Here is a 27,784-nt window from a genome sequence, read left to right on the forward strand (position 1 = left end):
TCATACAATTTAATCTGACTAGTTGCTGGGCTGCGCTGGAACTACAGGCTTTGGTACAGGATCAAGAACAGCTCATTCCATTGCAGGTCATGTTTGGCATCAGTGTCTCCTTTCAAGCAGGGAACCTGCTCCCATCTACAGTGTACAAGGGGTGTATGCTGTGTGCCATTACTGTGCCACGCACTTTCCATCTTGGCCATCTTGCTCAGGGTTACACATTTTAGTGTCGGGATTTGACTGTTCTCTCCACTGTTCTCATTTCACATAGGGCTTGTTAAGGCAGGCACTTGCGGGCTGAAAGAAGCGGTAGCCATCTTACGGGAGGAAGAATATTGACAGGTAAGCAACCACGAAAGCAGCCAGGGTAGGGAAAGGCTGATTCCAGACAGGTCTTTCGCCTTACTACCTCCTGTTATCAGTAGATAACCTCCTGTTATCTACCAGACCAGCTTTATGGGAGATAGTCATCTACCACACAACTAAAAGCAAGAATGCCTACTTAGGATCTCGTAACAGCTTAGACATAAGTACTCTGTGTTAAGAGATCCTGAGCAGGCTCTTTTACTTAAGAACCATCACGATCAGCTTTCTACTCCCACTTTCCATCCCTGCTACCCACTCTAACAATCAAAATAAGGCAAACAGGAGGGGGTTTTGATGCAGCTATGGAGAAGTGGGCAGGTCCAGTTTGGCAGGAAAGCCAAAGCGAAGCAGAAACTCCAGTTGTCGGCAGAGGGCTGCACAGTGGAACTCAGAGCCCAAAAGCCTGGAGGCTCACACTGCTTCCCAGCAGGGTATTGCCAGCCTTCACGCACTCAGCCAACTGCGGCCCTGCAAGAAAGAGGCACAGAATCAGAGCCATCCAGCACCAACCAAATGGCCATGCTAGGCTATGATCCCATCCATCTTACCTGGCAGTAAGTCCCTTTGATTATAATGGGGCTTGCTTCTGAATAGATGTGCGTGGCCTTGGACAGTTTGCCTCTGAGCAAGGGCTCAGCATGTCCTTTGTCAATGAGGATAAGAGCACAACAACTCATTCATCTACTGGGGTGAGCAAAAATAGTCGGCCAGATTAAAGAGGATGGGAGTGAACAGTGCTAAGAGTGTGTGCTCCAGCACAGGGCAGTAGGGGCACAATTCTTGGAAGATCTTAAGAGGGACAACATGATCCCAACAGTATAGATTCACCAAACAGTAGGCACTGAGTGGAAGAGACCTCACTGACCCATGAACCAAAACTGAGAAACACAGATAAACTGACAGAAGAAGGGAATGACTGTGCAGAGTGATGCTTAGAGAGCAGTGTGGTGGTAAGTGGGGCAAGATGACATTTGGGCTAGTCTCTTAGTGGAAACTAGCATGACTGGCCATTCAGGGCAACAACACGGGAACTTTTCAAGCACTTTCTAAGGTGACCATGGATAGCAAGTGTGACCATTTGCCCGTCTAGCTCAGACATCCCAGTGTAACTGCTCCACTGATTGCTACACAAGGTTCCTTTGTTTCTTTGTTCCCAGGAGATTATTTCTGTCCTCCTTGCCATCTCCAAGATCAAGATACAAAGAAGCTGACTCTCTGCTACACCGCTGTCCCCTGGATTATTGCTGAAGACAGCCCCAGTGTAAGCCTGAAAAGAGAGGACTTGTGCTTTTCCAGTTCAACTGAGGGAAACAGTTGTGGTGGGGCCAGACTCTTCAGTCTCTTTTGATAACAGAATCAGAAATTGCACATAACATTGATCAACCTCCAACGGTGGAAGTATTTCATTAGGGATCAAGAGGGAGATGCAAGATCTCTCCCTCCAAAAAACCTGGAACCTTCACGGTGCAATCAAGTGGATCAGGAAAATGGGGGGGGGGGGGGAAATCAGGAAAAGTGGGCGACTCTCATTCTCAAGCTACAGACTCTGCATGGGATCATGTTTCCTTCTCCCCATTCCTCAGGTTGCCTACAGCCTAGTTGCCCACAGTCTCTTACCTGCAGTTGCATGGAGCCAGCGGAGAGCTTTCGCTTCCAAGAGCTGCCACTCATCAATCTGCTCCGCAGCATTGGAATGAAGCCAGAGGATGGCCAGCACCGTCGCCCAGGCGTTGGGGACCACCTTGTGGTGAAGTTAGAAGAGAAGACAGACAGGGAGTCCTGCTCACTTAATGGCCCAGTGCAGATGTAAGAATGAACTGTGGTTTGCTTTCTTAACCAGGGTTTTGCTTTTCAACTACACTGAGCAAGCCATGGTTAAGCCAGTTTCCTTAACATGACAGTTTTTCAGCTCTTAAGGCAACAAGCAATCATCACTGCTCCCTCCCTCCCTCCCTCCCTCCCTCTATAGTGCCCTCCAGAGAGAGCGCTTCACTCCCCAAGCGAAACCATTGTTTCACTGCACTTCTGGAATTATAATTTAGGTTTAGGCAAAAAATCTTGGTGAGCTTTAAACTGTCTTATGTCTGCACTGGGCCATCCCTTCAGGCACAGTAATTGTTAGTTTTGTGCCCACTATCCTGTAACATGGTTAGCACATGCCTAAGACTGCTATTTCCAACCCCTGTCACCCCTTCAAGTGGAGGATGTCCCACTTCCAACACACAGGGTTGCCACAGGTATCCACTCAAATACCAAACACTGGTCCTACCACAAATGTACCTGGGCAGGTGCTTTGCTTGAGATTTCAGCCTCACTCAGGCCCAGCAGACTGGCCAGGCCAGCATCAAGAGGCCAGGATCCATCAGCATGTTGCAGGGTGACCAATTTTAAGATAGGTATTTCTTCTTCTTTGGGGGTGGACTGTTCTTCTGGTTGACTAGTCCCATTGGCCAAGAAAGAGCTTAGAGCATCATGGGAGGCAAAGAAATCTTCTTCTACAGGGCACAGAATGGGAAGTCAGAAATGACCTGTGAATATTCTTATCTACCTTGGTTGACAATTCTGAATTCACCAATGAATGCAGATAACCACTTCCATTTGCTGCTTGCCTTTGCATTCAGCAGGGCTGTGTCTTATCTGATCTACTCTTAGCCAATCTTCTATTTTGGGTGGGATGCTTCAGGAAATCTTACTAGAGAGCCTCATGACAGGAGACATCCTTTTTTAAGATATGCAACTCATCATCTGACCACCATTAAGATTCACTATCTTACTTTCTAAAGAAAGGCTTAGACATGGAGATATTCGTCAATTATTTGTTCAGACAACTAAGGGGAACCTTCACAATCAGTATCTATGTTGCTGGGGGACAAACAACAAGAGAGAACTGTCACCTCCAAAACCTGCCTGAGAGCTTCCCAAATTCTTATTGCTAGAGACAGAATGCTGAAGTGGACAGGCCGTTGGTCTGATCCAGGGGTCAGTGGAAAAATCCAGAGATACTCCTACAATGACTTTTGGAATCAAGGGGATCTTCATTAAAATATGGGTTATGTCCAAGATGCATCATGAACTGCTGTCACTTATTCTGCCCACTCCTCCTGTTAAAGAATCTCAGGGGCAGGGCAAGAGTCAATGCAAGCAACAATCCCACAGTTATTTTACTCACAAAAATCAGGATCACCTTTTTAAATCAATCAACTCATGCTCATGCTTCAATAAAGCATTTAGAGCCTCAAACTTCATCTCCCAGCATCGAGCCTCCCCCAATGGCTGCATTGCTTCCACTACCTGCACAGGATTGGCAAACAAGTTCTGGGGCACCAGAGGCATCCACCTTCCTTTGGACAGCACCTTGGTTTCCCTCTTCAGAGAGGACTTGACCTGGAGGCAGGGCAGAGTGAAGGAAAGACACTATTTCAATGAGAATAGCTGTCAGCATCCAAGTTCAAAAGTTTCCTTTTATTTATTCTGTTTATCACCTGTCATTACTGAACTCATACTTGGAAAGACAGCTAATGTAGGTCTCTCCTGCCTACAGTAACATTTGTTTGAGGCAAAGATGTACCTTGAGCAAAACCATTTGTGATTGGGCCACTGCATTTCTGGCTCAGGCTGCAATCCTATTCACACTTACCAGGGAGTAAGCCCCACTGACTCCAATGGGGCTTGCTTCTGAGTAGACATGCATAGGACTGGGCTCTCATTCGTCTACGGTCCTTAGCAAGTTTCTAGAGATTCTTGGAAAACAGATGATCTGGAAGAGCCAGGTTCAAATGTCCACTCAGCCATGAAGCTTCCTGGGTGACCAGGGCCTCTGAGAGGAATTTTATCAGGGGTTACAAAGTTTCTTTTGGGTCCCTTCCTAAAGAGGGAGGGGGTGAAACAGAGTGGGGGGTGGGCGGGCAGAATGGGAGCAAAACAGGCAGGGGGGAAGTGGCGATTGATGGAATAGCCTTTGGAGCCCAGGTCTACCAATCTTCCCAATTCTTCAGGTCCACCTGCCTGCCCGGTGTTGGCAGCTAGATACAGTAATATGGAAAAGTAAACACACTCCTAAGCCTCTCTAAAATCTTTCAAATACCGTATAGAAAATCATCGCAGAAAATTAACATCATCGTATTTAGGCTCACACTAGAATGGAAAGTATCCTGTGCATACCAAAACTGACTTCTGCAGCAGCTGTAGTCCCAGAGCTGTGTCCCTGAGCTCTTATACATGCCTTCATGGGAAGCAAATCCACAAGCCAAAGAATGACTGTAGCAGGTCAGCTTCCTCCCAGATGTGACACTGTTAAGGAATGTATGCATTCCTGGGCCCGGTGCGTATGGCTTGGGTAGTAGTTGCTGCCATGAGCCCACAGTAATGCCCCCAGCATCCCTTGTGTCTGGGTGAGATTGGAAAATGGAAGATCTCAGGAAATTTCTGGGCCCCCTCCTTTGGCTCCTGGGTCCCCTTTCAGACTCTGGGCCTGGGTACAAATTACTCCCTTCACCCTCCTCTCCTAGGCCCTGTGGGTGACGTTGGGCCAGGCACTCTCTCTCAGTCTCACCTACCTCACAGGGTTGTTGTGAGGACAAAAGGAGGGAAGGAACTATGTACACCACCCTGAAATCCTTTGAGGAAGGGCAGCATAAAAATGTAAAAAATAAATGAAGTCAGAGACATAAATCCCAGTCGATGGGTCCACATATCACCGTTTCTTGCTCCACCACATGCATTTTCCCCACATTGCATTTCACTTTCATTTCCTCTCCAATCAGCATCATATCCTGCCTACTTCTCTAATCAAGGGCGCAATCCTGAAGTGCCCTTGGGCCAACGCAAGTCCCTTGCACGAGCCGGGGAGTGTTGGGACTGGTGCAGCTTTGCTCCACCGGATCCAAATCCTCTGTGTCAGGCTCACTGCCCGACAAAGAGGCTTTTACCACTGCGGGGTTACTCCCTTTACCTGGGGGAAGGGGATGAAAGTCCCCTTCTCCCGAGGTACCACCTGTGGCTGCCTTGGGCATGCAAGATGTGGCAGCAGCCGTTTTCGGTGCCGCCACAGCCGCGTGCCCCGGGCAGCTCAGGATTGGGCTCTCAGTGTCTCGAGTCTTCCCCTCAGAGCAAAAAGAGTCTCCCAATGGCTGCAGGACTTCTGTTACCTGGAGCAATTTGGTAGAATCCTCTGGCAAAACAGGCACCTGTCTTCTTCGCGGTTACACTTAAGTGTCGCTTTAAAACATGCGCTTGTGACTTGACTGCACTGCAGAGTCGAGCTGGGGGAAGGAGGGAAAGGCACAATCTCAGTGAGCATTGCTATCAAGTTAGACAGTTTCATTTTATTCCTTGCATTTGTATTGAGTTGTTCCTGTACTGAGTTCTGGACAGGAGAGGTCCCGATAGCTGATGCACTCTTGTTTTCCTTGGAGTGTAGCACTTCCTTGGTCTCTAGGATGCCAAAGGAAAATCTCTCTTTTTGCTTTTCAATAATCCCTAACGGATTCCTTTCTCTCTTACTCATTTTATACACAATCAGGGCCTCAGAGAAGAATTTTATCAGAGGGTACAAAGTTTCTTTCAGGTCCCTTCCCTTCTCCATTGGATCATAACTTCATACAATCATTGGATCATAATTTCTATGAATGGTGATATGTTAAACGTTGTAAGTTTACACCAAATGTGAATGCTAGTCTTTACAAAATATATGCAAACATTTTTGCATATAATGGGCAGAAGGTCTGGTCTAGAGGGCAGAGCCATCATTAAGCCCGAAGACTACAACTGAAGGTTGCCAGTTCAAGAACACCAGAAGCTTTGTGTGCGGCAAGACCTTGAAGGTGATGAGCTGAGCAAGGCTCTCTTGAATGGCAGACAAGAAGCAGCCGGGTGCAGTTGTTTCTCAGAGTGGAGGCAACACGGCCAGAAAGATCCACCTGGAATGGAGTGTGTTCTTGAAAGTTAGAACTTCTTCGTTTATTGTAAAAAAAAAAAATCCTTCGAGGTTTAGCTTGCCCATGAAAACCAGCTTGAATAAAGGAGCAATCCAATGGCCAGAAAAGCAGTATATAAATACCAGTATTATTATTACTATTTTATGAGATTTCAAGAAGATATTGGCTTCCCACCTTTGATTCTCAGGCCCCAAGGTATGACGTACCCCTTACACCTTCCCTCTCACAGGTACTGGTGAGATTGGAAAAAGTATGATCCAAGTTGAAAAATAAAAGGATTCCCTTTTGATGGGAAGTTCCATAAGGAGTGTCATTTATGCTTAAAGGCCAAAGGTTTAAGTTGAATTCCATCCAGAAGATGAGAGACTTTTTGGAAAGAGAGGGAAGGGAACTGAAAGAACTGCAAAATATAGAAGAAACAGAAGCTCCAAGTCTTGCAAATGGATTATAAATGGTTATCATGGAATGTCAATGGGGTATATGGCCCCCAGAAAAGGAAAAAGATATTCTATTATTTGAAGAAATTAAAGAATGACATCACAAGTTTACAAGAAACACATATAATGAAAAAGGACACAAAATACCTGGTTTATAAATCCTTAGGGGAGGAGTTTATATCGGCAAATGATAAAAAGAAAAATGGAGTTGTTTTATATATTAAGTTGCACCTTAAACCAGAGCTTGTAATGTCAGATGATTCAGGTAGATATGTGGGAGTACAAGTAATTATAAATGGTTCCAAAATTATGGTGTTGGGGGTGTACGCACCTAATGAGGATAAAAAGAAGTTTTATAAACAACTTATGCTTAAGCTTATAGAGTTGCCTTTTGAGAACTGGTGTTTGTTGGGTGATTGGAATGGAATAATACTACCACAGATGGATAGGAAATCAGAAAGAAATATCAAAAATTATCAGGGCAAATTGCCAAAAAATTTTTTTTATTTAATGGACAATTTGGCATTAGTGGATATTTAGAGGCAGAAGAATGGTGACTCAAGGGAATATACGTTCTTCTCTGTGAGGCATAGAATAGATATGATTTTGATGATATCAAGAATAGATATGATTTTGATGTCTAGAAGTTTAGCTACTAAGGTCAATAAAGTAGATATCCTTCCAAAGAGCTTTTCAGATCATAATCCAGTAATGATGAAGTATAGGAGAACAGTTAATACTTATAGATGGCGACTAAATGAAGCTTTGTTACAGAACCCGGTTATTACTCAAGATTGTAAAAAGAAATTGATCGAATTTTTTGAAGACAATTCGGGTCAGGGAACACATCCAAGAATGGTCTGAGATGCTAGTAAAGCTTTTATGAGAGGATGTTTCATGCAATATAACTTTCAATTAAAAAGAAAGAGGCAAGATAAAATACAAAATATTTTACAGGAGATAAAAAGGAAGGAAGAACTAGAGAGATCCTTAGGGAATGCAAACGTCATACAACAAATTAAAGTTTTGCAGCAATCGTTATCTATGTTAACTGTAAGAGAAATGGAAATTAAATTGAATTATTTGAAACAAAGGTCATTTGAATTTGCAAATAAACCAAGGAGATGGTTGGCTTATAAGTTACAAAAGGAAAGAGAAAACGATATTGAAAATAAAGAAGGGTGATTTGACTCTAACAGAAAATATGGCAATAAGAAAAGCATTCCAACATTATTACTCAAATTTATATAAAGGACATGAGCTACCTTCTGAAAAAACAGATGAATACATTGGGAAGCAAAAGTTACCTAGGATATCACAAGAGCACAGGCAAATCATGAACGGTCCCATAACAATAAAGCAGGGGTCTCCAAACCCCGGCCTGGGGGCCAGATGCGGCCCGTGGCAAGCCACTATTTGGCCTGCGGGCAACCTCTTGTCCCCTGAAAGCCTCTGGCCCACTCTACTGAACATGACCTGAACTGTGGTCTGATTGTGTCTGGAGGGTGTTCTGAGGGCCAGAGAGGTTTAATGAATGAGCCCATTCATTCATTTATTCACTCATCTAAGTTCCATCTCAAATTTATTTATTTAAATTTTATATTTAAATTATTTTTCTGGTCTTCAACACCACGCCAGATATTTGATGCGGCCCTCTGGCCAAAAAGTTTGGAGAACACTACAATAAAGGAATTGGAAGAAGCTATAAAAAAGATTAAATTAGGGAAGGTACCAGGCCCAGATGGATTCCCTTGCATATACTACAAGACTTTCGAGAAGGAGCTCTTATATCCTTGCAGGAAACGATGAATTTCATTTTAAGTGGAGGACAGATGCCCGAAACTTGAAGAAACGCAAATATAACATTAATACCTAAGGAAGGTCAAGATCCAACTCTACCACAAAATTATAGACTGGTATCATTATTAAATAATGATTATAAGCTGTTTACAACAATATTAGCTGAAAGATTTAAGATAGTTTTGCAAGACATTATTCATAAAGATCAAAGTGGATTCTTACCAAAAAGACAATTGAGAGACAATGTTAGTTGTGTTAGATACACTGGAATATATGGAGAAACATAATGAGAAGCAAGCAGCATTGATATTCTTAGATGCACAAAAAACCTTTGACAATCTGAACTGGTTTTTCATTTTTTAAGTTTTGGAAGTTATGAGCTTTGGAGAAAATGTTATAAAATGGGTGACATCAATTTATAGTACGCAAACAGCTCAGATAATAGTTAATGGGGAATTGACAAAACCATGTAAAATACAAAGAGACACAAGACAAGGTTGCCCATTATCACCTTTGTTATTTATTCTTGCCCTGGAAATATTGAATAGGGATATAAGGCAAGATAATAGAATTCAGGGTATAAATATTAAGAAAGAAGAGTATAAGTTGAGAACATTTGCAGATGATTTGGTGTTGATTTTGGAAGACCCAATAAAAGGGATTGACATTTTAATGGCTAAATTTAAGAAATTTGGAGAAGTTGCCGGATTTAGGATTAATAATGAGAAAACTAAAATCTTAACTAAAAATATGCCAATACAAGATCAATTAAAATTGTCAAATAAAACAGGTTTTAAGATTAAAAAGAAAGTAAAGTATTTGGGTATCATTTTGACAAACAAGAATTGTAGGCTGTTCCAAAAATAATTATTTTAAGCTATGGAATGAAATAAAAAAAGATTTAGAAAGATGGGATAAAGTTCAACTCTCGATTCTGGGAAGAATAGACAAAAAGGACCTTTGGTATTGAACAACACAAATCCGAATTTGAAAGGGAATTATGTTTAAACGATAAACAAATTATCGCTAAAATTTATAAACTCTTATTAAAACTTGAAATAGAAGAAGAACAAGTAAAAGACTGCATGATAAAATGGGCTCAGAATTTTGGTTACAATATGTCAATGGATCAATGGATGGGTTTGTGGACAAGAGGTTTGAAGTTTACTTTAAATATTAATCTTAAGGAAAATTTCTATAAGATGATGTACCGATGGTATTTATCTCCTATGAAATTGGCTAAAATTTATAATACAACAGGACGTTGTTGGAAATGTGAACACCAGGAGGGATCATTTTTTTTTTCATATGTGGTGGTCCTGCAAATTTGCAAAAAAATTTTGGACACAAATTCATTCACAGATTCAGAAAAATTTAAAGATTAATATACAGTGGAAGCCAGAGTTTTTCCTATTGGGTTTGATGGATAAACAATTGGAAAGAGAACATGGTGTAGTATTGCTGTACATGACAACGGCAGCAAGGTTACTCTATGCACAGAAATGGAAGTGCCAATAGTAGAAGATTGGCTGGCAAAGATGCTGGAGCTTGCGGAGATGGCAAAGTTGACATCTTTAATTAGAGAAAATAAAATACACTCATTTTTGACTGAGTGGAAGCTATTTGTGATTTTCCTGCAGAGCTTAGATGGTAATGAATTATATACCTGTGGGTTTGGAGACTGAAGAGATAGATATAAAAGAGATCTAATATTAAGTTTAATCTTTATTGTATCAAATATTATAAAGATAGATATTATTTGTGTTTGTAAGCCTGTAATAGAGATAAATGGAAGTCTTTTAAAATTTTGTGTTAGTTCAACAATGTAATGAAAATAATAAGTTCTTAACAACAAATAAAATAAATAAGTTCTTCTCACACACACACACACACACACACACACACACACACACACACACACACACATAAGAAAATGTATGATCCCAGGACATTTGTGGGTCCCCTCCATTGCCTCCTGGGCCCCCTTTTTGACCCTGGGCCCCAGTCAAATTTACCCCCTGCACCTGCCCTCTCATGGGCTGTGCACACTCTAACACATCAATACAACATTCAGACCCTGAATACTCCTCATTGAGCATCAAGAGAACTGCATTGCTTTCATTACCTGGAAAGGAATGGCGTCCTGGTTTATAGGTATGGTAGGAACTCTCATCTATGTGGCATAGATCTGGGGGGGGGGGGGAAGGAAAGACATTGTGAGTACAGTAGCCACAGCATCCAAGTTCAACAGTTTCCTTTATTTTATTCTGTTTATATCCTGCCATTCTTCCACTGAACCTAAACCAGGAAAGACCCTTGCAACTGCTGTAGGTCTCCCCACAGTAACATTTAAGCATGGGCAAAGTTGTAACCTGTCCCAAACTAGCTCTGTTTGTGCAATTCAACTTCTGGCCCGTTGGTGTATAGCAGGCCTTGGCAATCTTCCTAAAGATGGTTTGCAACACGCCTGTTTGATAATATGGAAGTCTCCAGAGATGAAAAATCTACTTTTCTAAAAGCAGGTTTCTAGACCTCGTGCTTGCTGAGTTATGTGTGGTATCTGCTACAAATTACACATGGAAGACCGAAGAGCTGAGCAAGGCAACCAATAGTCAAGGTCATAAATCCTAAGCCTCTGTCTAAGAGTTCCCCACGTCGCTTTCCTTGCTCCACCCCATGCATTTATTCTCCAACACATTCAAATTCCAGTTTCTCTCAAATCATATTATAACCACTCCTCCAGTGAAAGAACCTCAAGGGCAGAAGAATCAACAACAGCAGCCAATGCAAGCAACAATCTCACAATTATTTCAGTTTCAAAACTCAGGACACCATTTTCTAGAGCCACACAGGCACACAGTTCAATAAAGCATTCAGGGCGCAATCCTAACAGCGTCCTGGGCCTTAAGTCCCTTAAGCCAGCCCAGGAGGGTTGCAAACATGCCATAAGGCACATTTGCGCCTCCTCGAGAGTTGGCTGGGCCAGTGCATGGAGACGCACCAGCCTGCAGAAGCTGAATCCAGCCTCTGTGCCAACCTGGGAAAGAAGCCTTGTGTCTGCTGAGATCTGGGGTGGATGGGGAGGAGGCGGGAGGGAGGTATTCCGGGGTGGGGGAAGGGCAGGTGGAGGGTGGTCTTGGGGGCAGGTGGGTGGGGAGCGGGAGGCAGGGCTGGGACTCAGCAGTTATGCCAGATACTAACCCCGTTTCCTGAGCAGCATGGAACAGCTTCAAGCCGCTTCTGCTCTCCTCGGACTTGTGCCACCTCAGGAGGTGGCACAAGTCCGAAGAGACCCATAGGGGCTGCAGTGGCTTACCTGGGGGTATGGGGAAGAGTTTCCCCTTACCTCTGGCTGAGCCACTTTGGCGCCCTATCTCGCGCTGGATACAGGGCAAGCCTTCTGGCTTGCCTGCTTCAGTGCAAGATAGGATTGCGCTGTTAGAGTCTCAAGCTTCCTCTCCCAGTCCCAGCATCAAGAAACTCTCCCCAATGGCTTCATTGCTTCCATTACCTGCAGAGAACCGGTGGGCATCAGAGACATCCGTCGTCATTTGGACAATACAATAGTCTCCTAAATTAAAGGGAACAAGTTCAGGGGCATCAGAGGCATCCCTTGTCATTTGGACAGCACGCTGGTTTCCTGGGTCCAAGCGAACTGCACGTGGGGGCGGGGCAGAGTGAAGGAGAGGCACTATTTCAACAAGCAGGGCTGTCAGCAACCAAGTTCAATGGTTTCCTTCTATTTAGTTTGTTGATCTGCCATTCCTCCACTGATCTCAAAACAGGAAAAATCCAGCAGCTGGTACAGTTCTCTCCCCCCCCCCCACTAAACACTGAAAAGGTGTCAAATGGTTAAGATTCCCCAAGAAAGCCCCACAGCTCTGATGACTACTCTCCTCTACATAGACCAGTGGTTCCCAAACATTTTAACACTTTTTAAAATGATGCTCCATCAGCGGCACCCACCTAGCTTTATTTACCAGCCAAGTAAGCCTCTGTTTTTACTCTTCTTACTATGGGGGGGGGGGGGACACGACCTTCTGGAGCATTTGTTGAGCTCCACATTTATTGGATCGAGACCGTTCTGGTGGCCTTGTGTCCTCCTTTGCGAGGCCTTTGACAGAACTGGAGCTGAGGCACTGTCGCCTACTCCCGAGTAAACATGCACATGTGGGTCAGGGCGCAAACCTAACCCCCCATTAGGCTGGCCTCAAATACAGGCAGGGCTACGCGCTGACCTGGGGAGGGAGGGTTGCATCAGCCAAGTTCGGCTGACGCTGGAGTCTGGGGAAGGTGGGGAAGAGGTGGGAGGGAGGCGTTCCAGGGCGGGGGAGGGTGGAGGGCAGTCCTGGGGGCGGGCAGGGAGCGGGAGGTAGGACTGGGACCCAGCTGTTATGCCAGATCCAAACCCTATTCCTCGAGCAGTGCAGAACGGCTCTAAGTTGCTCCGTTCTCCTCGGACTTGTGCCGCCTCCTGAGGTTGCACAAGTCCTAGGAGACTCACTGGGGCCGTGGTTGCTTATCCTTGCCTCTGGTTGAGCCACTTCTGGCCCCAGTCTTGTGCTGGATACAGCACAGGCCTCCTGGCCTGCCTGTTCCAGTGCAAGTTAGGATTGCGCTGTCAGTTTCACTTTCCGTATGGCTCAATATATTTTCCTGGTCAGCTATTAGGTTGTCTGTGACACAACCCGTCACCAATCAGGTTGTGACCCACAGTTTGGGAAACACGTAGCCTAACGACTGCGGTCAAAGGACATTAGCCCTCCAAGACTCAACAGGGCCTAGAATGGGGAAAACTAGGTGAGTCTATGTGCCAAGTCATGCACACATCACACATTATGAATTATCTGTGGCGACAACAAAGCTGGAGATAATCAAGGCAGAGATGGGGGGAGAGAAAAGGGTGGGATTGTAGCCACAGACCTCCATATGTATGCTAAAGGGCCACCTGATGTGTGCAGGTTAGAGACTGAGGCCAGTGTGTGTGATGCCACCCTCCCTTGCAATATCTTATTTGTCATCCAGACAGGGGCCTTGCTGGATCAGATCAAAGCCCACCACACCTGGCATCTCCCATTTTCAAGTGTTGCCAGAGAGACGCCCTTCTGCTATACGGCGGCAGCCTTCTCCGGTTTGCCCCCAGCACTTGGAATTCAGAGGTATACAGCTTCTTCCCATTTCTTTTGCTTTCTTTTTCCTTATCCTGCCAAAGTCGCTGGCACATTCCTCTCTTCTCAGCCTAGCTGTTAACAATGGCTATGCTCCACAACTAGCTTTTGAGGAGAATGTCTCCAGTTCTTATTCCTAGAGGTATATCTCACGTGATGATGTCAAGAGGCGCACATCGGCTGTGGACATGATGGCGACTATATCATCAATAGGATTATACGCAAGCGGGATGTCTCGGCGAACAAGGGCGCCTTGAAGTGGCTTGCCGAGCTCGGTGTTCACCCCCACGTAGGCTGTCTGGGAACACACCACCCCGGAACTCAGGCTGGTCTCCAATGCCAAATGCCGCTTCTCCTCCTCGTCAGCCCCCTCCAGTTCCTGCAACAGGGTCTGAGCTGCAAGGAGGTGAACTGGGAGCCTGCAAAGAGAGAAATGGGGGGGGGGATGTTTAGAACAGCTTATCCATTTGAAGTCCACGGGCCTTTCCTCCAGCGCTCAACAGTGTTAGCATATAAAACCTCAGATGCCCTGTGTTGAAATGTTCACCTCTGCAGATGTTGCACCAACCATTTTCTTACTGGGATCACTGGCAATGGAAAAGACAAAGCTGATTTTTGCCTGGTCTGTGGGTGCAAAGCCTTGTACTGAGGCAATTTACAGCAAACAATATTTAGCGCCACATCTCCAGAGCACAGCTGCGGCATCCCTTCCAATGCAGTCAACATGGCGCTCTAGATGGAAATCTTTCGCTTACTCTTGCCATCCCCTTCACCTGGAGTCCCAGGCTGTGTGCACTAAACACTGGTTTCAAGTGGCAGGCAAACCTGTGCTGTAACCTCTGCCATTCACTGGGAACTGACACACAAATAAAATTGACATTGTTAGCAAAAACCGCAGCCAGGTTTTTGCAGCCTTTGATTTATTGTGTAGATCCATACATTTTTATGCCACTTTCCCAATAAGACAGCTCCAAGGTGGTTTATCACTGTTGGGAAAGCTAGGCCTGCAAATGTCTCAAAGCACCAATGAATGAATGAGACACAGAGCACGGAACTCAAATGCACTGAGGGCTCTGCTAGGGTCTCCTATTTGAAATGTGATGGGAGATGCAGCTACTCAGTGTTTGGACTGTGAATGGCATCCTCAGGTGCAGATTACAGGCCTTAAGGATTCCTCTCTGCAGAGCCAGAAAAACAGAGCAGGGAGTGCAGCTTTGCAAGTTTGACACTTGTTGGCATAATCAAAATTTCCAAAATGTGATATCTCTAGCTAAGGCACTGGGGTAAGGGGCTGAGAGGGGGAGTTGGAAGGGCCAGGACTCCTGGATTGCCCACCTGTCACTCTCCTGAGCTTGGAGTGGGAACTTCATAGACTCTGTTATAGTCTGGTCTCGGAAGGTGTACTGAAGCTCAACAGTCCCCTCTGTAGTGCCTGATGGCTGTGGGAGAACAGAAAAGTGTCATAGGTGGAATGGGGGGGGGGGAAGAGAGAGTGGGAATAGCTCTCATGAGAGAGTTCCATAGGGAGAGTGAAATGCAATGAATTGAGAATCCAGGAGCAGAACTTCCTCAGTGAAGGGGGATTGGGTACCAAACTAGGGGAGGGTGTGGAGAGCTAAAGCTTCAGCAAGAGATACTTGCCTGATGCTGCCCATGGATCTGGGCATAAATGAGGCTGCGCTGACCCTCAAAGATCACCTGGGGGCCTGACCCCACAAGCACAGCCTCCAGTCCAGAAGGCAAGTCCCAGCGCAGAGAGATCCCTGTCACAGCTGGCTGCAGGGCTCTCTTCAAAGACTGTAGTGCCTGCGGGGAAAAAAAAATGATCTTGGGAATGGAGAGGCAGGGAATGGAATTCCTGGGCAAAATAAGAAAAAGTTTCTAGTCCTTATGGTTGAAAAAATATGCTTGAAATGGTGTGAGCAGTGACTGATGAAGCCAGAAGAAGAATAAGATGTCATCTCAAGTTTCTTTCCTGTGCCTTGCCCAGGCAGTTACAGACCACATACAGGATCAGAGACAGAATGGTGCAAGACATGTGGCAAGCAGGGAATGATGAATTAATGTTCAAACAACATAAGGATGGCAGATGTTCACAAAGCAGAGCATTCTCTACGAACAGAAAAAAAGCACAAGGATGGTATTGTCTTTAACAAAAGTGTTTAAAATGCCTCCTTCAGAAAATCTAAAGGTAAAAACTTGGGTACTACTAGTTGCATGAGACTTTTAAAAGGTTGCCTCAGGAAACAACAGGAGGGAGACGACTGAGACAAAAGTCGCCTGTGAAGGCCATCCTCAGTGCTCTCATAGAAGCTGCAGAGAGAAAGAGAGCTCCTTTCTCACTCTGGTTTCATTCTTGTTCCCCAAAATGTGCATCTGTGCTCTTTGGCGGAAGGAGCTGGGATGCCAAGTGCCACGAACACACACAAGCTGAGGATTTAGCAAATAAGCTATAGCTGAGGGAAGAGAAGTGGAGCCTGGCTGCCTCTCAGAGAGAGGGTGGCAGAGCTCTTGAGCATCCTCACCTTGGCCTGCAGTCGCTCCTTGCCTGTGATGAATTCCGCACTGCCCCCAGCTGCTCGGGCAATGCCTTTAATGAGGGCGGTAGAAGCCCCTTCCCCAATGCCAAAAGAGAAGCACCTGTTGAGGGAGGGGTCGTGGTCAGAGAAGCTGAACCAGAGCATGGTAGGAAGAACGGGGGGGGGGAGGGTAGTGATTTTCCGTTCTCAATTCCTACCTGTGGGAGCTGCTGTGACTTTTAACTTCTGAGATGACATCATTGGTGTTCTCCACCTCTCCATCTGTGAACACCAGGAGCTGGGAGGAGAGAAAGAGCAGCAGGATCAGAGAACCAAAGTCTCTCCTTCTTAAGAAGAGGAACAATCACGACTCTCCTGTGAAGTCTTTCCCTTGGTTTTTGGGCACAGTTTGACTGTTTACAGAGAGGAAATGATTTTTTGACAGAGCTCCCCATACCTGACGAGGATGTCCTTCGCAGCAGGGCTGGCTGTAAATGGCCTTCAGTGGCAGCAGAATCTCTGTGCCTCCCATATTAGCATCCAGCTGCTTCACCTTCTGGAGAGATTCTGACACCGTCTGCTGGGTGTATTCTACACTCTGCCTACAGAGGATATAAGAGAGTCAAGGAACAATGTATCCAATTTGCAAAGGCTCAGTATTGTTTCTGATCAACAGTTCCCAGCAGTAACTATATTGAATCAGACTCCCTGTTTATTCTCCATCATTGGTATTCTACACCAGGGATGAGAACTCGAGTCAGGTGACTTGAGTCAGTCACAAAAACATATATTTTTTGCTGACTCATGTATACTTGAGTTAGGCATGTCAATGACTCCATTTTTTGCTGACTCATGTATACTTGAGTTAGGCATGTCAATGACTCCATCAGTGACTCGAGACTGAGGTCCCCTGACATAGCTCTCATCCCCATGCATGCAGACTGGAGTCTGTGTCTGGATGTGCTTGGTTACTTTTTTTTGCGGTGTGGAAGATCTTCTGGGGCCATCATTCAGCCCAGGCGAGCAGCAGAGAAGTTCTAGCTGGGAGGCAGGGAAGAGTTAATGTTTTGGTTTTGCATGGAACAGGCAGTGGCGGACCTCCCATTAAGAATGATGGGGCAATGCCCCAGGCGCGAGCCTTTAGGACTCCACAGAAGCCTCTCTGAGGCTCCTGATGGGGTCAGCAACTGTGCTTCCAGAAAAACGAAAGCACAGTTTAAAGCCTCAGGGAAACCTCAGGAAGCTTCCCCGAGGTTCCGTGAGCCTCAGGTGAGTGGGGGGGGGGCGGCGGCATCCCATGGGCCATTTTGCCCCAGGGTGCAGGGTGTAGGTTGCGGGGCTGGGGAGGTCCGCCACTGGAGCAGGAAAGGAGGGAGGTGGGAGCAGGCTCTCTTGTCCAATTCTGAAGGAACTGATGATCATAGGACAAAGGATGGGTGGTCAGATTTTTTCTTTGGATGAGGGAGGGCAGGAGGAGGAACCCAAAGGGTTTCTTGCCTTAGAATTGGCTGGAGAAGCCCAGGGAGGGGAAAAAAGGAGGGCGGGAAACCTGGGAGAGGTGGTTCATAGCGATCATGCTTTTCAACGTCATGGCTCCTGTGGGCTCCGTGGTTACTTAGGAGGAGGAAGTCTCATTGAATGAATGGCACAAATGGGACTACTTCTGAGTACAGCTGCAAAGGATTGGGTCATACTTGTAAGCCTCCTCATTGCTGTGTGTGATCCTCCACCCTCTTGTTGCTTCTCTCCCACTCTCACACAGTCCTTCCCACCCTCTTGCCTTGTTTACACAAGGGATGGGGACATCAGGAGAGTAATAAATGAGAACTGTGACACACACACACACACCAACAACAGCTCTGTTTTCTTCATAGTTGATTTTTTTTTTAACAGAAAAGACTTGGAACTCGAATCTTTTAGAATCCCCAGAACACTCTGGGTGACTCAGAAAGTTCACCCATTAGGCCTTGTTTTGGAGTTGAGTTAAAGGGGGCAGAGCCTCATCACTCAACTCAAGTCAAGCTGCACTGGATTTGCCCATCTCTGATCTACACACAAATGTCCCTTTATGCATTCAGTTTCAAGCTCCTCCTGTCTTGCCAATGATGAACTAGGCACTGCACAGGTCAGAGGAGGCATAGGTGAAGTGGGGGAAAGGAAGGCTCCTGGAATAAGCAAGGACAGGAGACTTTGAGAAGCCCAGGACAGGCCTTGTACACATAAGGAGGTGGGTTGTGCGAGGCCCCTCCCTCAGCACAATGTAACCTTTCAATTCCTTCATGAATTCGTTAGGCACTTCCTTTTCCTTTGACATCAAGGGACAAAGATGAGCAAGAACTCTTTTTCTCATAAGAAGCTAAGAAGAGTCCTGCTGGATCAGGTCAAGGGCCCATCTAGTCCCTGTATTTCACAGCAGCCCACCAGATGCCTCAGGGAGCACATATGACAGTAAGATACTTGTATTCTGTTATTACTCCCTTGCATCTGGCATTCAGAGACAGGGTACCTTGAAAAGCTGGAGGTTGCATATAGTCATCATGGCCTGTAATGGACTTTTCCTCCAGAAGTCTGTCCAATCCCCTTTTAAAGGCATCTAGGCCAGATGCCTTCGTCACATTCTGAGTTCCAAAGATTAAATTTGCTGGGTAAAGAAATATCTCCATTTGTTTGTCCTACCACCACTCATTTTTAGCGCATGTCCCCTGGTTCTGGTGTAGTGCAAGAGAGAAAAAAGCCGCCACACACTGGGTCAATACTTTTGTTGAGTTGTCCACCAACACCCCAATGACTCTCTCCTGATCCGCAACAGTAATGACAGCTCAGAACCCATTAGCGTGTATGTGAAGTTTTGATTTTTAATCCCAATGTGCATGACTTGACTCTTACTTGCATTGAAGCACATCTGCCATTTTGCTGCCCATTCTCATTTTCCATTATTCAGGGAAGCAGGAAACCGGAAATTTACAGGTGACATTTTGACACTCACGGGTAGAATGAGAGGTAGCTGGATCCAAAGGCATAAATGTTGAAGTAACACCCCAGAGGAAGACTCTTCAGCAGCAGAATGAGGGTCTCCTGAAGTGGAGAGCAGAAGACAAAAACTAGAGTAGGGTTCTCCAGACTCCATCCTGGATCTCCATCCCGGATCTGGCACCCTCACTAATCCTTCCCCTGCATGAACAGAGCTTACCGGTCTGCGAGAAGGCTTCCATTGCCATCGCCATGGATCACTCCCCATGTTCACTCTGCCCTGCTGCTTCCGTGTTCTGCTGGCCCAGCAAGTTCTGCTCCAGGATTTCCTGACAGACGTGCTGGGGCGGAGCAAACATTGGGGGTGATCAGAGACAATGAAAGCCTCCCCGGCGGAATGGTATGCTCCGATTGCACACAGAAGGCTGTTTGCGGCACACAGCGGTCTTTAGTTTGGAGAACCCTGAACTACAGAATCACATTGGATGCCCCAACCTACCTTTATTGAACTTGATACAACATCGCAGCCATTCCCCATTCCAAAGATCCATCTACTGCCAACCTTCCACAGATCACATTCTGTCTCCTCCCACCCTCCCACTGTTTTGTAGCAATCCTTTTCACGCATATGAGTATGTCACCACATTTGTCCATCAGCATCGCACCTTGGCGCTCTGGATGCGTGTTGGTGAATCTGGGCTGTTCCCAGATTTGTCAGACATGCTGCTAGAGCAATCTAGAAGGAAGATGAACTCCCCAGTGGTGTTCAGGGCAGGTTTTGATGCAGGGAGGCTGGGGTACAGGGTTAGCAGAAGTGCTGGATCTCCCATCAGCGAACCTGTTGTTTGCAAGGGGAAAGGCTGGTCAATAGGCGTTTCAAGCCACATCTGGGCTCCAACAAATGTTCTAAACCCAATGGTGAGCCACGAGCCCAAGCACAGTCACAAAGGCTTACTGTTCCTGCCTTCCCTTGCACTGATTTGGCTCCAAATAGGAGCCATTCTGGAAGCCTCATTACTTACTGGAGCCTTTGGAAGCCTCTCCTAGTCTGGCCACCCAGTTTACAGGCCTCTGTAGGCCTCAGAATGGCCCTCAGAAGCTTCTGCCAAGGCGCTTCTGGTTTTTGGAAGCCACTTCCAGTTTGCTTCCAAAACTCTGAAGTGGCTCATGGAGGTTTGACCTTCAGAGTCTGTAGAGTGGGTCACCAGGCTAAGAGAGGCCTCTAGCGCCACCAGAAGTGTCGAGACCCACCTTAGAGAACAAGATGGGTTGCAGCGCTGCAAAGTTTGGGAACCCCTGTTCTAAGCCCTTCAGGTTCACCCCCAGCACTCTGCATTTCAGCTCCCTTCCTTCACCACAGCATTGCTCACCTGAGGCAGCCCCTGCCTTTCCAGGCTCTAGCAGGGCACTGGGCCTGTGGAGCTCCTCGTAGTAAATCAGCAGCTCCACATCTCGGTCAAATTGGTGCCCTTCAGCCAAGGAGATCTTCAGAAGGAGAGAATGGTCAGGAGAATAAAAAGTTGAGAGATGTGCAAGATTTTCAGAATTGCTTCAGGGTCTAGAGCAGTGGTACCCAAACTGAGAACTGGGACCATCTGGTGGGTCACGGCCTGATTTTTGGTGGGTTGCCAAAGTGTGATGGAGAGATCAGATAACTCATTGCCTCAAGTCCTCAGGCTATTTGAAAATAAATTACCGTAGCTGCTAATTACTCTGCAAAGAGCTCAGCTCCTCGAATTTGCAAGCATGTGTAAATGTAGGGAGATAAATGTTTGAAGGTCTTTTTTCTAGTTATTATTACTTATAAGTAAATAAAATATTCCTCTTTAAAAATCTGGTAAACTTAGGTGGGTCCTGAGAGAGCGTCAGCTCTAGACTAGAACATTAATTCCCAAACTTTGAACACCTTTGGAAAATTTGTATACCCCCCCCCACCACCTGGAGAAATAAATGAATTAAATGATGAAAGTACTCCAAAAATGATCACAGAGGAAAGAAGATGTCTTTCCAGTCCATGATTCATTGCTCAGGCCCCTTCTACTTTCCCCTGCACTAAGTCTGACTTCCCAAGTCTGATAGACTGATGTGCCTGTATTCGATGCTGTGTGGTTGTCCATTCATATGGATTAGAAAGCATTCATCTAAAACAGTTTGCTCTTTCTCTGCCTCCATATTGGATTCACACCATGTCTTCTGGCAGATCTTGCTTTTACTGCCACGTGGAGAGTTTGGTTTGCTGTCACCTTGCTTGCTCAAGGATCGTGTGCTTCATTCAGATGAGATGGTAAAAATTTTCCTATAGCTCGTCATTTCAAAGTATAGGAGAAAGATGACATGACTGACTGCTGCTCGGTGCAATACAAATTCCTTCCCCATAGATAACAAGTTACCAGGGAGAGCAAGGTGGGTGGGTCTAGCCTAGCCATCTCCCAGGAATACAAACATTCTGCATGCAGGCAATCCTTTTTCATGCAGAAGCACTGAACCATCACACCCCCACTAGTAAATTGAAGTGGTACAGTTTGGAAACAGGGTTAGTACCACTATATATTTATGTAAGTTAGGGATTAGACTGAGAGCATTTCCCCCTATTCTTGTGTATTCATACTGCTTCAGTGCATGAACATGCAGATGGGAAGCAGGTCACATGAAAACAAGCTGGAGAACAAGCCCAAGAGGTACGTTTGAGGGAACTTGGTATGTTCAGACTAAGAAGAGAAGGTTGAGAGGGGATATGATGGCTCTCTTCAAATGCATCAAGGGCTGCCATATGGAAGAAGGGATAAATCTGTTCTCAACTGCCTCTGAAAGTAGAACTAGATCCAATGGATACAAACTGTGAGAAGGGATTCCGATTGGACATCAGAAAAAATTCCTGACAGTAAGGGCGGTTCGGCTGTGGAACAGATCACAGAGAACAGAGGTGGTGGATTCTTCCTCCCTGGAGATCTTCAAGCAAAGACTTGACAAGCACCTGCTGGAGATGCTCTAGGAGGATTTCCTGCTACAAGTAGGGGGTTGGACTATATGACCTTCCAACCCCCTACCTAGACCTACCTAGAGTATATGACTATATGACCTACCTAGAGTAGGTACCTTCCAACTCTAGGATTCTATGAGAAGGTATCCTTGGCTCCCACCCTGAATTCATGTGCTTTTGCTCTGTATCTAAAGCTGCAATCCTAACCACATTTTCCTGAGAGTAAGCCTCATTGAACAAAATAGGACTTACTTCTGAGCAGACTTGGTTAGGATTGTGCCCTGGATGAATGGATGTTCTTCCCCCTTCCTGATCCCCTCTTTCCTGTGGCGTTGTAATGTTTGTGTTCTGTTACCGGGCTATGCAAAAACTTTTAGTGTTCATCCGGGGGCAAAGCATGTTGATTTTTCAGTAGAGCAAATTCACCCATTTTCAGAACCAAACACCAATCCCCTCCGCTTGTTTCATCAATCCCCTTACCTGGGCATTGGTACGGTCTTGTGTCACATAGCGTAGAGGCGTAAGGGTGCACTTGGATTCCACGCGGTTGATGGCATATGGGGACTCCAGCGTGGCCCTGAGACTGAGTGAGTAGGGAAGCTGCCCCTTGGACCGTCGTGGTATGCTTTGGGTGACACCTTTGCCTTCTGAATCTACGAAGCGAGAAACACAGTCAAATCTGTGAGTATAGGTCAGAACTAGCAAATCCTCTTGCAAAAATACCCCTCCCATCAGTGTCGACTGGCAATGAACAATATTCAGTAGAAGCTCTCAAACAGAATTGATGTGGCAGGTGGAGACGCTATAAGGCAGGACCACCTAGTATGGGAGTGGGCAGGGGGGAACTATACTGAGCCTTGGTCTAAGAGGGGGGCAAGATGCAGTGGTCAGATCCAGTGGAAGAACAGTGAACTGTATCACTTCAAGTGTCACAGAAGCGCTGCCATTTTTAAAGACTCCCATGCATAACCTGTACATAAAAAAACTCACCTGGGACAACAGCCTTAGCCTGCCCTGCTTCTTTCTTTTCCAGAGGTTTTTTAAATGCGTTAAACACTGATGTCCCAGCCACAATATGAAGTGGTATAATCCTCTCTACCACTTTGGGACTCTACCACCTCATTCCGTTACATATGTTGGCAGCATCCCAGGATATGAACTTATGTTTCATATTTATACCAGACAGTACAATTTCATGTGCTTCCTTTAGCACCAGTTTGTCACAGTGCTCTTTCTCCCACAGTGACTGACAGCCATTCCAACCAATGGGAGTAGTGCACTTTGGGCCAAGTAGAACTTTCCTGCCTGATAGATCCCCAATATTGCCAATAATGTGTTTTATGCACTGTTCAACTTTGGGTGAAATGCATCCCTCACACTATACAACAGTGTCCTGGTCAAATGCATCCCAGTATTGGACATTGGTGTCTGTTCTTTTTGTGCCCTGGATGTTTGTGCCCCAATATATGTATATTTATGTTCTTTTTTATTTTTAAAATAGGGCTGGGAAAGAGGCTTAGCATACATAACATGGGGTTTATTGACAAGTTACAGTGGGATGCAAAAAAAAAAAAAAAATCAGACAAGAATGTCCAGGTATGCCAATGACAGATGCATTTGACCAGGACACAATTGTTCAGGTCAAATACCCTAATATGAGCTGAAGGACCTAGGAAGCTCCATTATACAGAGTCAGCTCATTGGCCCTTGTAGCTCCCCAAGATTTCCTATTTAAAACAACAACACCCAGTCCACTCCTGTACTTTTATTTCTCCCACAACTTCAGAACCATACATCTCGAGGTATTCCATAATTCTGAATCACATGTGTTCTGTGATTCTGTGTTCCGTATTCTGAGGCTAAGTTGAGAGGTACAGGAGGTATAAGAAGCTGCCTTCCTACAGAGTATACCCACAGCCCATTGGGCCATCTAGCTTAGTGCTGTTGACCTCAACTGGCAGGGGCTCTGCACAGATTCAGACAGGAATCTTTCACTGCCCTACCTGGAGATGAATCTTGGGCCTTCTGCATACCAAATACATGCTCTGACACTGAGCTTCAACCCTTCTCCATTTGCATCACTTTCTTTGTGCCTCTTTCCCCAGAGACATTGGCACGTGGTCACTAGCAGGGTTCAAACATCTATTCAGAAAGTGGAGGAGGGGTGAAGAATGGAAGGCCTCAGCTAGGTTAGCTGTGCCCAGGGTCACACCTGCTTGGAGCAGATCTTTGGAGCTTCATTATGGAACACATAGAGAGAGGAGGGTGGCAGTGAAAGACCTTTGCAAGGAGCTTTGTTTTCTGGTGTCACAAGGCCGACTCTTACCCCGGGGATCATAGCGGGGATTCAGCACAGCGGGCAGGACAAAGCGGATGGCTCCGTCAGCCTCTGGAGCCAATGCCTGAACGTAGCGCAGCTTCAGGGTGGCCTCACCACCAGGAGGAAGGTTGCCCAGGCTGCAGCTGAAAATGTCACTGGTTTCCGTCTGCCTCTGAAGCAGGAATGCTTGATGGCCTTCAGCCAGGGCATCCTCATAATGCTGTTCTGCCTATACTAGGACGAGGGTGGGGGGAAGAAGAAGGAAAAAAAAGTGTGAAGAGGGCAAGGAGAGATGACCCCAAGTATGGCTGCAAAACAAGTTCCTTTGAGATTTTCAGAACAAAAATGGTTAGGCAACAATAACCATGAACTTACATACACAACATATACAGGTGTGTGTGTGTGTGTGTTTTTAAACTACCATGTGGACCTGAATAATTGCCTCTATTGGTTACAAGCACTGTTTTTTCAAAGTTTGTGGCTCTTCTAGGACATACACATATTAAAACTGGCAATCCTGACACAAACCAGCCAAATCAAGTTCAACGAGAGAGATTCAGGCCCATGCATAACCGTCACAAGTGCACTTATGTCAAACAGCAAGCCTGCTGTGAGTCAGCCATCATGTCTTTTGGACAGGTGTATAAACATCTGCTCTGAACAGAAACTAGAAGGCACCTGTTCTTGGCTGTGCAGAGTTTTGTCCTGGTGGGAATGACAACGCCACTCTATCCCCATTGGTTGTGCAGAATGTCAGTCTGCTGGCCCTTGAGAAGAATCTATAAGCTCCACCCTCCCTAGCAATGCTTCTACTTCAAACACTACAGTATTGGCAACCTTCAGTCTCGAAAGACTATGGTATCGCGCTCTGAAAGGTGGTTCTGGCACAGCGTCTAGTGTGGCTGAAAAGGCCAATCCGGGAGTGACAATCCCTTCCACACCGGGAGCAAGTGCAGTCTGTCCCTGGTCTGTCTCCCTGGCTATGGGCCTTCCTTCTTTGCCTCTTAGCCTCAGACTGTTGGCAAAGTGTCTCTTCAAACTGGGAAAGGCCATGCTGCACAGCCTGCCTCCAAGCGGGCTCTGGAAACAAAAAGGTATCCAAGGAAACATTTTTATGGATAAGCATGTTGAGCACTTGGGGAAAAAAAACAGAAAAAAATGGAAGAAGCTGAAAACTTGGGAACAGGAATCTAGTTTTGCTGCCAGAGGCATCCGATGGGTCACTGTGAGATGCACGAAGCTGGACTAGATGAGCCCTTGGCCTGATCCAGCAGGGCTTATGTTGGATTTGTAGCCAGGTGTGCATGTCAGCAGAGGCGCTGAATCAGAGACAAACAGAAGTCCTTATACAGCAGAAAACTCACATCTGGTCATGGAAAGAGCCAACCCAGAGCCACCAAACTCTGACTGTGTTTATTTTTATTTATTTTTAAATACTGTATGTTGTCTCTGCCACTTGGGGGCAGGAAGGGGAAGGGGAAGAAGGGGGGTAATTATTCAAAAATTTAAAGACAGCAGAACAAAACAAAGCAAAAAACCAAGCAGCACCAGTTTCTGTTTAGGCGAAAGGGTCTTCTGAGGGTGGAGAACGCCGATTATATTACTTTCTAGCTGCCCAGGAGGAGAGCTCAGAAGTGCCATGGGTATTCACAGCAAAGGTTTACCTCAGTGTTTCTCTATGTTTGCCCTTCACCATACCACCTCACATGTTCCACCTATTTGAAGTACCATCAGCAGTAACTGGTGATGACATCATTGCCAACTATTTCTGGGTCAGAAGGCCAGATATGATGCAACCAACACCAGTAAGAGGCTCAGGGTGGACGGGAGGGCGTTTTTGAGCACAGAGAAGCATGCTTTGGAGCTCTGCCAGACAAGCTGGGCCTCCTACCACTGTTTGTTGTGCCATGTTGCCGGGTGGCAAGTACCAGCAGACACCACCTCAAGTACGACTGATGGTACCCGTACCTCTGGTTGAGAAACAATGGTTTACCTTCTGTCTTTCACTTATCTTTAGTGCACTGTCAAGGAAGGCTAGGAAGATGGCCTTCATTTCCTGAACCATATTCCCTATATTCCTGCCTGTCCAAAAAATCAATGGTTCTGCTTATCACATACTCTGTGCTACAGCATGCCAGCTTTCTTTCCTTGTGCTGTTAGAATTCTGCAAACAGACAGATTCTCCAAGTGCATGATGCAGAATACTTGCGCAAAACTGGGTATCTGGCAACATTCAACCCAAATGCAAAATTTGGGATTCTTGACACAAGCTCTGCATTGGGAGACCTAGAAGAGGCTGACCCCCCCCCCCAAATCCAGACCACCCTGTTCCCAAAGCTCTCCCCTTTTCCCAGTGCTGCCCACCTTCTTCTTCTCTTGGAGCTGGGCTTCAATTCGCGTCCCACCAATCAGGCCCTCAAAGGCGTACACGGCGGCCTCATCGTCCAGAGGAAAGACAAACACAGTCTCCACTGGAGCCGCCTCCTCATTCTGGTAATGAAGCTCAGAGACCACGTCAGCCACGAAGCCTCGGACCACCACATCCACAGAGATGCCACGCAAAGGCACTGGGGCGAGGAAACAATGAAGAGAGGAGCTCAGCTCAACATCTGTCCTGTTCCAGGTTAGGAAACCACAAGCAGATCACTTACCTGGCTCTTGAGAGCGTGTGATAAGGCCACACTCAGGCATGGCTGAGGATAATCTCTGGAATGTCCGAGGAGAATTCACAACCTGTGTGGGGATAAAAGGGATTCAATTTTAGTTGAGAAAGGGAAAAATATGGACAAATCTGAGAAATTACTTCCTTCTTCTGTTCTCACCTTTTGCTTCCCCTACCATTTTCACTATCATTTGCTCTGGATTCTAGTATGTTTCTGAGCATAATTAAAGCTGCTGGTTATTATCTTTAGAGCTCTATGTGGCTTGAGATCTGGGTAGCTGGAGGATTGCTGTCTCCCATAGGAGCCAGCTCACACACTGCATTTATCCTGTATGGCATTTCTCCTGTATGGCTCTGCTCCATGTCTCGCTGCCAAATGCTTACCCGTTAAGAGACACGGGACAGGGTCTTTCTGGAAACAGCTCTCCCTCTCCAGCTATAAAATTCTCTCCCTTGTGAGGCCTGGCTGGTCTCTATATTATCTGCTATGCGAACAATCTGTCCCGACCCATCAGAAGTGATGTCATTAACCTGGAAGAGATGTCCCATATGACAAAACCAAATCAATTAAGTAAATTAAAAGCTTACAATAAGTAAGTTTAAAAATTTATTTAAAATAAAGACCTGTC

General features: G+C 45.9%; 1 protein-coding gene across 1 annotated transcript; it reads right to left on the bottom strand.

The window, feature by feature from the left end:
* LOC136653190 (von Willebrand factor A domain-containing protein 5A-like) lies at positions 1 to 27,784 on the bottom strand. The gene is made up of 21 exons (XM_066630100.1): positions 27,540 to 27,784; positions 27,145 to 27,226; positions 26,858 to 27,060; positions 24,500 to 24,722; positions 22,654 to 22,826; positions 20,564 to 20,678; positions 19,859 to 20,031; positions 19,210 to 19,298; positions 16,681 to 16,825; positions 16,442 to 16,521; positions 16,230 to 16,344; positions 15,346 to 15,510; positions 15,040 to 15,143; positions 13,858 to 14,123; positions 12,048 to 12,191; positions 10,662 to 10,724; positions 5,511 to 5,624; positions 3,655 to 3,747; positions 2,644 to 2,858; positions 1,981 to 2,104; positions 1 to 831 (listed from the first exon to the last, which is right to left on the bottom strand). The coding sequence occupies exons 2-21, from the start codon at positions 27,182 to 27,184 to the stop codon at positions 752 to 754; spliced, it is 2,724 nt and encodes a 907-aa protein (XP_066486197.1). The 5' UTR covers positions 27,185 to 27,226; positions 27,540 to 27,784; the 3' UTR covers positions 1 to 751.

Source organism: Tiliqua scincoides, chromosome 5 (assembly GCF_035046505.1).
Source record: "Tiliqua scincoides isolate rTilSci1 chromosome 5, rTilSci1.hap2, whole genome shotgun sequence".
Classification (NCBI taxonomy): domain Eukaryota; kingdom Metazoa; phylum Chordata; class Lepidosauria; order Squamata; family Scincidae; genus Tiliqua; species Tiliqua scincoides.

Excerpts from the sequence above, each read along its gene's own strand:
- LOC136653190 (XM_066630100.1), bottom strand. The coding sequence starts at position 27,184 with ATGCCTGAGTGTGGCCTTATCACACGCTCTCAAGAGCCAG. Across the intron at positions 20,032-20,563 it reads AAAGGCAGGGGCTGCCTCAG|GTTCGCTGATGGGAGATCCA; the intron begins GTGAGCAATGCT and ends TGCAAACAACAG. Across the intron at positions 2,859-3,654 it reads TGTTTGCCAATCCTGTGCAG|AAGAAGATTTCTTTGCCTCC; the intron begins GTAGTGGAAGCA and ends TGTGCCCTGTAG.